General features: G+C 36.6%; 1 protein-coding gene across 1 annotated transcript in view; it reads left to right on the top strand.

Moving 5' to 3' along the window:
• The first annotated feature begins 5,879 nt into the window (after positions 1–5,879).
• LOC136029196 (uncharacterized) overlaps positions 5,880–11,830 on the top strand; it is a 51,016-nt gene continuing 45,065 nt past the window's right edge. Inside the window, exon 1 of the mRNA XM_065707338.1 lies at positions 5,880–6,024. Coding sequence (XP_065563410.1) covers positions 5,937–6,024 — 88 coding nt within the window. The 5' untranslated portion in view covers positions 5,880–5,936. The remainder of the gene's footprint in view (positions 6,025–11,830) is intronic.

Raw genomic sequence — 11,830 nt, 5'->3', positions numbered from 1 at the left:
GACTATTCTATTCGGACTTAGGAAGGAATTTATCAAAGCTTTTGAAAAAATAAATAGGTTCTGAGACCAATCTAGCTATACTTGACCGAGCTATACTTGATTTCCCCATCAACGCCCCGCTCTTTACGCTAAAGTTTGACTTTTCCTCTCAACTCTGCTTTTTAAAACAGTAAAAAACTTTAGCGTAAAGAGCGGGGCGTTGATGAGGAAGCAGCCCCTTTCATATACGAAGTAATTTCCGTTCGTTTTAAGTTTTGATGTCGCTCCTTACTTTCAGCTAAAAAAACTTGTTTTTTATTTAATCTCTGAACGTTTTTGAATCAATGCATGTTTTGATTTTAGCTCTCCGCAGATGAATGATTAACACGAAATTTGCAAGTTTTTTTTTGTGGCTAAATCGCTTTCTCATAGTTTTGATCGAATGGTTTTGAGAAAAAAGGGAACGGTGGAGGAAGCCCAGTTGCCCTGCGATTTTTTGGTTACTTAAAAAGGCAACTAGAACTTGTAATTTTTTTACGAATGTTTTTATTAGTAAAAGATAAACGTAACTTATAAATTAGCTTACGTAACGAACTTTTGTAACCTCATGTTTTTATTACATATATGAGGTGTTCACTCCCTCGTCAGTACCTCGCTGTTTACACTAAAGATTAAATTTTGTCCCAATTCATTAAGGATGACCCCTGGATCACAAAACCCGTAGAATAAATAGTTGAAATAACTAAAAAACTTTAGCGTAAAGAGCGAGGTATTAGGAGGAGGTGAGACCCTCATATACGTAATAATTTCTGTTCGTTTTAAGTTTTAATGCTGCTCCTTATTTCCAGTTGAAAAAACTTGTCATATTTATTTTTTCATTGTTTTTTTTTAATAATGCTAGAAAATCCTGCGCTCCCTTCATGGAAATTTTCTTCCCCCATGGCAAATTCCTCGATGGAAAGTTCCCCCAACATATCTCCCTCTTCTCAGCCCCTCCCCCAACCAAAAAATCCCCCTGAAAACGTCTGTACACTTCCCAATAACCATTACTATATGTAAGCACTGGTCAAAGTTTGTAACTTGTAGCCCCTCCCACGGGGACTGTGGGGGAGTAAGTCGTCCCCAAAGACATAATTATAAGGTTTTTCGACTACGCTGAATAAAATAGCTATCTCAGAATTTTGATCCGTTGACTTTGGGAAAATAATTAGCGTGGGAGGGGGCCTAGGTGCCCTCCAATTTTTTGGTCACTTAAAAAAGGCACTAGAACTTTTCATTTCCGTTAGAATGAGCCCTCTTGCAAGATTCTAGGACCACTGGGTCGATACGATCACCCCTGGAAAACAAAAAACAAAAAAACAAACTAACAAATAAACACGTATCCGTGATCTGCCTTCTGGCAAAAAATACAAAATTCCACATTTTTGTAGATAGGAGCTTGAAACTTCTACAATTGGGTTCTCTGATACGCTGAATCTGATGGTGTAATTTTCGTTAAGATTCTATGACTTTTAGGGGGTGTTTCCCCCTATTTTCTAAAATAAGGCAAATTTTCTCAGGCTCGTAACTTTTGATGGGTAAGACTAAACTTGATGAAACTTACATATTTAAAATCAGCATTAAAATGCGATTCTATTGATGTAGCTATTGGCATCAAAATTCCATTTTTTAGAGTTTTGGTTACTATTGAGCCGGGTCGCTCCTTACTACAGTTCGTTACCACGAACTGTTTGACACTAGTAGACATAAAAGTGAGCGCCGTAATAAAAACGCTTTAAAATAATGTTTAGTGCTCTTGCGTTATTTCTTCTTTTTCGGTTCGTTTCATTCAAAACGCACAATACTCTGTGGTGCTAAGACTCATAAAACGCTTGGTCCGGTGGCGTATAGCATTTATATGACCTACAATTAAATACAAGTTTACTGGAAAACTTAGTCATTTCACTTTTCCTTGTTAAATAAATAATAATAGAGCTAAAATTCATATAGATCAATCAAGTATAAATTTACACCAATTTAAAGCAAGCAACCATTCCTGTATTACAGATAAAACTTCTCTCTAAAAAAGAAGAAAAATCAAATGGGCGTTTGATACTCTGAATCGATATTCTCCAAGTCAGTAACGCTGATTTGCAATGTTTTCGTCGTCAGGTAAGAATGCCAAAAATAAGAACATCACCAGTAAAGGAGCATCAAATAAGTAAGGAGCTGTAGGTAAGGAGCGACTCGGGCTAATAGTAAAAAAATAAATAAATAAAAAAGTGAACTTGGATTACTTTGAAAATATCAAAAGAATTCTTTTTTTTGTGCTGATTCCAAATATATAAAATTCATTAAGCTCGATGTTTCCCATTAAGAGTTTCGAGCCTGAGAAAATTTGCCTACTACTGCTACTAATTCACTGCAGCAAGACGCTTGAGGCCAACACAGCTACGCAGGCTCCTGTTCCATCCCAATAAGCCTTCATCCTCCTCTCTACATCCTTCCAAGAAGTTCCCATTTTCCTTCTTACGATATCCTCCTACCCCATCCGAGGACGACCTGCTTTTCCTTTGACCCTAGACCGTTGGCCGACAAGGACAATCTTGGTCTATCTGTCTTCCTTCATCCGCAGAACTTGTCCTAGCTATATCATCTTTTGTCGCATTATAGCCCTTTATAGCTGGATTGAACTACATTATTCCCAGAGCTTACTGTTTGAGATACGATCAGTCAGTCGGGTACTCAAAACAATCCGTAGTTAATTTCTCTGGAAAATACCTAGAATTTCTCCTCCGTTTTTCGGAGCGCCCACGCGTCAGAACCATACTAGACGACTGTCATCACTATAGCTTCCAATATTCCTTCGCTACCCTTTCTAAGACCACACTGTTAATCTCTTAAAACTGTATCTACGGCATCTCTAAGTCTAAAAAGTAAAATCATACTAAGCGGTTTGGTTCCCACAGAAGCCACGCTAACGGCTCAATAATAACCAATTCTTTGTCACTTTTCTTATGGAGGGGTTTGATTAGAGTCTCAAAACAATTGCTAGGTGCTTCCTCTTTTTCAAAAATCATGTTCGTAATTTTCAGTGACTGATGCCTTATTATTTTTTAATCCTTTTAATACTGTTGCTAGTTCTTCCTCACAAAATAAATCTTCCTTCACATTCAAGGTATCACAAAATTTTTCACCACTTCCTCTGTATCTTTTCCTGCAATTGTATCTTGGTTTAACGCATTCTCCAAATGTTCTGCCCACCTCTCTTTAATTCTTTCCTTCTCACTAATTGTGGCCCCATTCCTATCTTAACTGGGACAAGTCCATATTGACTATTCCTTCTCAATTCATTAACATACCTGTACAATATTTTACCCTTCACACCTCCTTAATTTACGTTTTAGCTTTCTCCACTTTCTTTACATTCCTTTTATTTTTGTATGATCGATCAATCAAATAATTCTTGTTTCTTAATGTTTGAATTAACTAGGTTGATTCATTTGATTTCTCATGAAATAATTTTTAGTTGCGTAAAATTTTGCGTCAGATATAAAACAATTCGTGGTAACGAACTGTAAGTAACAAAAGAAAAGAATTTTTATGCTGATTTCAAATATAAGTTTCATTATGTTTAGCCTTGCCCATAAAAAAACAAGAGCTAAGAGCACTTGTGACGAGGTCGGAAGAGCCAAGAGCTCATACGGTGTGAGCTCTGGCAAAATTCTAAGAATCAATAGATTGCTTTAAAAGAAAAATCAGAAGTTTAATGCCGGTCAGGATTTAAAATAAGACCTCTGAGTCACGAGGTCCTTCTAAGTATCAAAATTCATTAAGATCCGATCACCCACTCGTAAGTTAAAAATGCCTCAATATTTATAATTTCTCCTCTCCCTCCACCCCCCCCCCCCAGATGGTCGAATCGGGGAAAACGACTTTATCAAGTCAATTTGTGCAGCTCCCTGACACGCCTACCAATTTTCATCGTCCTAGCACGTCCAGAAGCACCAAACTCGCCAAAGCACTGAACCCCACCCTCTAACTCCCCCAAAGAGAGTGGATCCAGTCTGGTTACGTCAATCATGTATCTACGACATTTATAAGCGTTTTCCAAGATTTCTGGTTTTCCCCTCCAACTCCCTCCAATGTCAACAGATCTGGTCGGGATTTGAAATAAGAGCTCTGAGACATGAGTTCCTTCTAAATATCAAATTTCATTAAGATCCGGTCACCCGTTCTTAAGTTAAAATACCTCAATTTTTCTAATTTTTCCAAATTAACAACCCCCAGCTCCCCTAAAGAGAACGGATCCGTTCCAATTATGTCAATCACATATCTATAACTTGTGCTTATTCTTCCCATCAAGTTTCATCCCGATCTCTCAACTCTAAGCGTTTTTCAAGATATCCGGTTTACAAGATTTTCGGTTTCCCCCTCCAGCTCCTCCCGATGCCACCAGATCTGGCCGGGTTTTAAAATGAGAGTTCTAAAGCACAAGATCCTTCTAAAGATCAAATTTCATTAAGATCTGATCACCCGTTTGTAAGTTAGAAATACATCGTTTTTTCTAATTTTTCCGAATTACTCCCCCCCCACTCCACCAAAGAGAGCGGATCCGGCCCGTATATTTCCGTCACTTAACTTGGACTTGTGCTTATTCTTCCCACCAAGTTTCATCCTGATCTCTCCGCTTTAAGCGTTTTCCAAGATTTCCGGTCCCCCCAATAACACTGGATTTGGTCGAGATTTAAAATAAGAGATCCGAGTTACAAGCTTCTTCTAAATATGAAATTTCATTAAGATCCGATCTCTTGTTCGTAAGTTAAAAATATCTCATTTATTCTAATTTCTTAGAATTAAGCTTCCCCCCAAACTCCCCCAAAGAGAGTGGATCCGTTCCGGTTATGTGAATCATGTATCTAGGACTTGTGATTATTTTTACCACCATGTTTCATCCCGATCCCTCCACTCTAAGCGTTTTCCAAGATTTTAGGCCCCCCCAACTCCCTGCAATGTCACCGGATCCAGTCGGGGTTTAAAATAAGAGCTCTGAAAGACGATATCCTTCCAAACATCAGATTTCATTAAGATCCGATCACCCGTTCGTAAGTTAAAAATATCTCATTTTTCTAATTTTTTGGATTTAACCCCCCCCCCAGATTGTCGAATCGGGGAAACGACAATTTCTAATTTAATCTGGTCTGGTTCCTGATACGCCTGCCAAATTTCGAGTCAATGCCTCCCTCTTTACGCTGATGTTTTTTTTTTTAGTACATTCAAAAGAGCTATTTATTCTAATTAAACGGCCTTTGTGATTCATATGTCATTCTGATAGAATTGGAATAAAATTCGAACTTTAGCGTAAAGAGTGAGGTAATGACTAGGGGACAAACCTACTAATATACGTAGTAATTTCTGTTCGTCTTTTGTTTTAAAGTTGCTCTTTACTTTCCGTTGAATAAACCTTTTTTTTTATTTTATTATAAGAGAGCGGCAGTAAGTATTGTGTCTTTGGAGAAGGGCACATGTACAATAAACTGCGTTTAAATGCCCAAATTGCCGAACACTCCATGATCCATCATAAATATAGAAAGAGGTATGGTGACGAGGTGGGGTTAGGGTTTAATCTATCATCTCCACCCATTTAAAGGAAGCCTGAACAAGGGTGCTGCGAAGTCATACCAGAAAATTGTTTCTAATACTTGTTACAAAGCTTCATCTAACGAGACTCATTTGCTTCGTATTTCATACAATTGTATATTTTGATGTGTAAGTACGCATCAACTATTATGGAGGAGGGGCGGTGGTTCATTATCATAGTTGGTCTTTGTTTACACTGCAATCCATTTTTGGATCTCCAGCCTCTATTTGGATATGAAATCCACATAGCATCTTATTTCTCTGTTTTCTTTTAAGGTGCCGTTACGTCTTGTGGTTCTCCACCATCCATAATTAACGGACTAGGAAATATAATTCAAATGGATCAGAGACAGATAGGAGATTTTTTAAACGAATATCAAGGATCTGAAGGGATTTTAGCTAACAAGCCTGAATCCTATTCAATAGGTGAGTTTTCATTAATGATGTTTTCAAAGGGTCAAAAGGATGAAAGGATGTTGTCAAAGTTTGTTTTGTTCTATTTCCGATTGTCTCTTTTAGTACTACGCATTTTTCCTAGTACCAATCAAATGATTGAATAATTCGAAAAAAGTCTCTATGGGATTCATAATTTTACTCAGAATTTCAAACCATGAAATAGATTCAGTCAGTCTATCTGTATTGAGGGACGCTATTTAGCATAAAATTTTGTTACCTAGGCAGCATGAAGTGGTCTTTATTTAGCGACGAAGTGGCTGTGAAGAAAAAACAAAGTTGTGCTTCTTTTCTTAGTCAACGCTAGTTTCTTGAGTGTAACATTTTTAAAGACAATTAACTTGCACTAACTTTTTTGAAATGGCACCTTTACTTGTTCGTAATTTCCCTATTAATGCTACTGATGAAAACGAACTTTAACTTCCTGAAACCCGATTACGTTTTGAGCACTTTTTTTCTTTATTACCTTTTAAGCCCGGAATCTGGGAATAGCAAAGTGCTGATAATAAACTGTTGCAGCAGAAATATTTCAATACAAACTTGATTAGGTCATTTTTACCGATATCATTACATAAAACGTTTTCTTGGAATCAGTAATCTTTTCGACGAGATAACGAAGTAAAATTGGGATTGAAATCTGGAAACAATTTGGCATTACTATAGAACAATTCTATGACATTACTATTGGTAACTGTTTACCTATACTAGCTATGTCACTTCGTACCAGAAGCAAAGCTAGTGCATGTTTAAACTGAAAATATCTGTTACTCTAGCAAAGAAACGGTTCACAAGCAGTAATGTTTCCATCAGAATCTATGGGTTATGCAGAACAAGCTATGATGGAGTATTACCAGGTGCTTGACCTTCGCTCGGACCCTGGCACTAGGCACTTGTAAATCTCAAGTTAAGCAATATCATAATTATCGTGCCATTCTTTAGTTTTAAGTTATGAGGTGTCAAGCCAGAAATTTCGAGTGAATTAAGAAAATTCTGGTGTAAATTCAAATCCTCCATACTGTTATTCTTCACAGAATTATAACGTAGTGTTAGGGTTCTAGCTCTGGGCACTACACCCTTTTTTGGGGACTAAAACTTGCCTATACTACAGACTTTACACCTGAGGGTTGTCCTACTTTAATGACAGATGAAACTACAGAGGGTACATCTCCTTTGCATACTTCCACGAAAATCTCATTTCAATATATCTACGAGACCCTAGCAACCAGCCATAGCAACCACATCCAATATAAAGCTGGATTTTCAATGTATTTCACGTTAGCAAGAAAGTAGAATTCAGAGAGTGAACCGTTTTGAATATTCTCTTTATCATCAATTTTTTATTTGACAATACATACTAGCAAAAATGAGTGGTTTGTTTACACTATTAGAAGTTGATACTGGAGCTGGCAGTAGCAATGATACAAAGACAAGAGTACCAAACATAGGAGTAGAAATGACAAGAGGATCTCGACTGAGCCTTGAATGGGATGATATGTATGCAAGATATGTGATATCATTGAGCAAATTCAAATTGGAGGAACAGTTACGTTTTGCAGCAAAACGCATTATAATGAATATACATAGACTTCAAGCTGCTTTGAATGTAATACTGAAATATATTGAGGACACTAAGTTGAACCAGTAAGTGAAAAATGAGTGATATATTTTGTTGTAATTATGTAATACAAATGTTTCTAAGTCGAAAGTCTTTTTCTCGTTTGATTTTTTAGTAGGTTGTCATTCCTCTCTCTATATGGATATTACCGAAGAAGAACTCGATTATACATCTCTCTCTCTAGAACTAGAAAAGAACACTCTCTTCATCGATCGTAAGTGAGTTTCATTTTAGTGGTGAGAGTCAACACTGGAAAAATATTCTATACATGTCCACTATGCATGTATACACTGGGCAGCAGGTTATCATGTGAGAGTTTTATAATTATTAACAAGTATGATGAAAAGTGTAGATTATGCAATCCATGTAAATTGTTTATAGAATATGAAGTACAAATTAAAGACGGTAATTCCTGTCTTGGAGAGATTTGTGACTTTCACACTTGAGGATTCCTATGCTCCAATTGTCACTATGATAAATGTGATCGGTGGGGGAATATCTATCCCGGTATGATTTGAAAGAAACCAAAACGAGATTTTTTTTATTTCTAAGAGACTGGTATCGTCGTTGTTTTAAATTGTTATGGGAGGAAGAATCAGGTCTACGCTTCAACTGTTGGAATAACAAGAAAATTTGGTTTCTACGTCATCGTTGTGAAGACAATGGCTACTATGATTATAAGGCTACTGATTTTTATTTAGCTGTTACAGAAAGTGATTCTCCATTTGAAAATATTGTATATGATATTGCTTCAAATAAGCGAACTGAAACAGGTGAATTTTACGGTGTGAGTAAAATAGTATGATTGACTTCACAATGAATTACAATAAGAATGAAGTTACATTACTGTTGAAAATGTGACCCTGACTTTGCACATCAAGAATATACAGTGAATTCAGATGATATGCCGCCATTTATTGTTCTTGACAACTATCTATACGTAGAAGAAGAAATTTAGAGAGGAATTTTTTTTTTTATGTATATATACATTTTTATTAATAATCAAATTTAAAACCTTTTTTCGAAGAATGTATTTGTAGGGCACTGAAATTAATATTATGGTGGTATGAGTGTATGTTTTCCATTAGGAAGTAATTCGGGTGAGGATTGACTACGAATACATAGTCGAGTTCAAAACTTTGCTCATACGAGTCTCATTGTCGAAGGTCTTCCAGCACGGTCTTCATCGATGACCTCTTCCCGACCCTCCAAAAAGGCCTGGTACCCCCGGAACGCATCACCAGCTGGTAAAGCAACATCTTGGTAAGCTTGCTGGGTCATATCAAACATCTCTGTAGCAGATTTACAGAGTTTCACACAGAATTTAATCGTGTACCTCTGCTCTAAGGAACGCTGCATTTTCGGCTTGCATTACTCACGGAAACGTGTCACGTAAGAATGCCTGTCCTGACTCTCCAGGTGCTCGGAGACAATTGAACAGCCGTTCATTCGCTCGCTAAGAACGCCTTCTACCGAATCCAGTCGGCGCACGCACACTCCGAAGCACAGTCGCGGAGGAAGAAAATAAGTCCTGTTACTTTTCGGACAAACACTGTAGATGCAATATTTTAGGAATAGTATTAAGTTTTATGTTTCAAGGAAGCTTGAGGAGGTGTAAACTGATCAAAGAATACTATGTGTGTCCGAATTTTCTAAAAGCTGTATTAAAAATTTAAAATTTTTTTTCGAATATATAGATTTTAATGCAACCTACGAATTCCTATAGAGAAAACGAAAAGATTTAAAATATATTTTTCTTTACCAATGATTTTACTAATGACTGAAAACAAAATATATTTTAAAGATATTCACTTTTTTAACTTCGATAAATAAAAAAATTAATAGACTTCAAATAATAGATATCAGTATGCGTGGATTAAATTGTCAATCCGTGTTCATTTGTTTTTTTTTTCAGTAAAGTGTAAATTATATTCTGGTCTCTAGGAGGCATGAAAGTGTGAGCCCTACTCATGTTAATTTCCGCTGGTTTTGAGTTCGACTCGGTTATTTATTGTATTTATGTTCGCTTTGGAATTCATTTATTTATTGGTGATTTGTGATAGTTTTACGTTTGGAAGATTGTCTGACTTTATTTCTGATCATTTTTTGGTTAATTATTTTTGGGTTTATCATTTTTGGGGATTTTTACTTTACTTTGAAAAACTTGTTTTGTGGCATTCTTTTTTTTTATTAATTTCTTTCTGTTTTTTATAACATAGTCTTTTTCATGGAAAAAGAAAATAATGTTTTACATCTTTTCGTTTTTTTTCTGTAAGAATCCATGACTTGTATAACTATTTGTATGTTGGAAAAAAATTTCAACAGTTTTTAACAACATACACCCTTTTGAAAATCTGGACATAAATAGTATCGTTGAATTGTGCTGCGAGAGCAAAACTTTGGTTTTGTCCCGGGTTTTTTTGGCTTATTTTTTTTTCTATGCCGCCGATGTCGGCTTATTCCTGGAAACTGGTAAGGGTCTAACCTGTGCGGTTTTGTACGGAAAGTGTAGACCTCAGGTCGGATTGATGAATATGGCATTACATTTTGGAAAGCTCCGCAGAACTCTTGCCTGGGGCCAAAAAGGATGGTTTTGCTTGTCCACGAGCCAGAGCCTTAAGTGTGCGAAGTGAAGTGGAGTTATGTAGCCTATGTCAGAGAGGAGTATCTGAAGTTGTGTAACCAAGCTTTCGTTTCATCAAAGCATATTTCTGCTTTCGAGTGGAAAGCTACGCTCTAGCAGGCAAGCAGGCAGGCACTACTTTCAAATTGAAGATGGACTAAAATTTATAAGTGTTAAATATATGCGGCAGTTACCCGGCCCCATAGCCAATATATCTTCTTTGAGTGATAAATAGAAAAATTTACAGAAGCAAAAAAGCGGCATTTTCCCACGGGTCCGAAAGTGCTGCCGTGATTTTCGCTGGGTTTATCATTTGTTTTTTCGGACTTGGGATTGAGGTAGAGAAATGTTATCAGATGTACCTCTTAAACTTTAAAAGTTCTGTCATAGCTAAAGAAATTGGAATTTATCCTTTGCTCCTTTCTAAGTGGTGAGGTTAGAAAGTTGGCCTACGGACAAAAAAAATCAGCTTTTGAACTAAGACCGATAGAATTTTCGACGGCAATCGATAGCTCTGGATGAGCTGATCAAAGTATATGTCATTCATTTTTTTATACAAAAATTCCTTCATGAGATATACTAGTTTGAAAGTTTCAAGGGGACAACTTCAGAAGTAGGTTACACACTGAAACCAAAAATAAGCCGATACCAATTGTGAGACATGTAGGGGACTTGTAAGGAAAGGTCAGCTGTTAGCTCATAATCATCTTCGGCAATAAGGGGTTTGCAAATTTTGCTATTTGGTGTACCTATTATTTGTTTCCCGTGTATTTGATGGTAAGACCGAGTTGGTTACAGTGGTAAGACATGTAGGGGACTTGTAAGTAATAATCGTCTGTTAGGCTACAATAATCTTTAGTGAAGGGGGGTTTGTAACTTTTGCTAGTTGGTGTTGCCTACCCAAACTCACTGTAACCTAGAATTAAGTGTTTGCGCAACGGGTACAAACGATAATGTAAAACAACGAGACAGTTTCGTAATAATTAATAGAGTGTCATCTATGGTATTTTGATCCTGAAAAGTTACGGATAGCTTTATAATACCAACTAGATTATATAAGATATTGTCCCAAGTCTTGATCCGTCACGATGTCTACGATTGAAAAGGATAAATTTCAACTGGCTACAAAGTCAATTTAGTCCCTTCTTTCGATATTCTTTTGTTATTGTTGTTTTTTCAACGCTGAGGAATAGCCTTTGATCATGTGATTACCGATCGCGTTCTTCTTTGAACATAGCGTTTTAAAAGCTTCGATAGGCAGACAACTTCAGCGCTTAAGCAATAACAAAGAAACAAAACCAAAGTGTTGCTCTCACAACACTTTATTCGGCGAAGCCGGACAAAGGTTGCCGCAACACTTCACGTTGCTCAGGCAACGTTGGTCTAGTTTAGTTTTATATCTCCTCCAGTTGACCTGCAAAATTAAACTTATTTCCAAAAAATTGTACCTATGCTCTTTTACAAGCTGGATACACTTACATTCTTTTGATTTACGCTGTTTATTATATTGCTTATATGCCCTTTTTTAAATTTGCATTTAT

Source organism: Artemia franciscana, chromosome 7, assembly GCF_032884065.1.
Source record: "Artemia franciscana chromosome 7, ASM3288406v1, whole genome shotgun sequence".
In the NCBI taxonomy this organism is placed as follows: domain Eukaryota; kingdom Metazoa; phylum Arthropoda; class Branchiopoda; order Anostraca; family Artemiidae; genus Artemia; species Artemia franciscana.
This window is presented reverse-complemented; position numbering and strand designations above follow the sequence as displayed.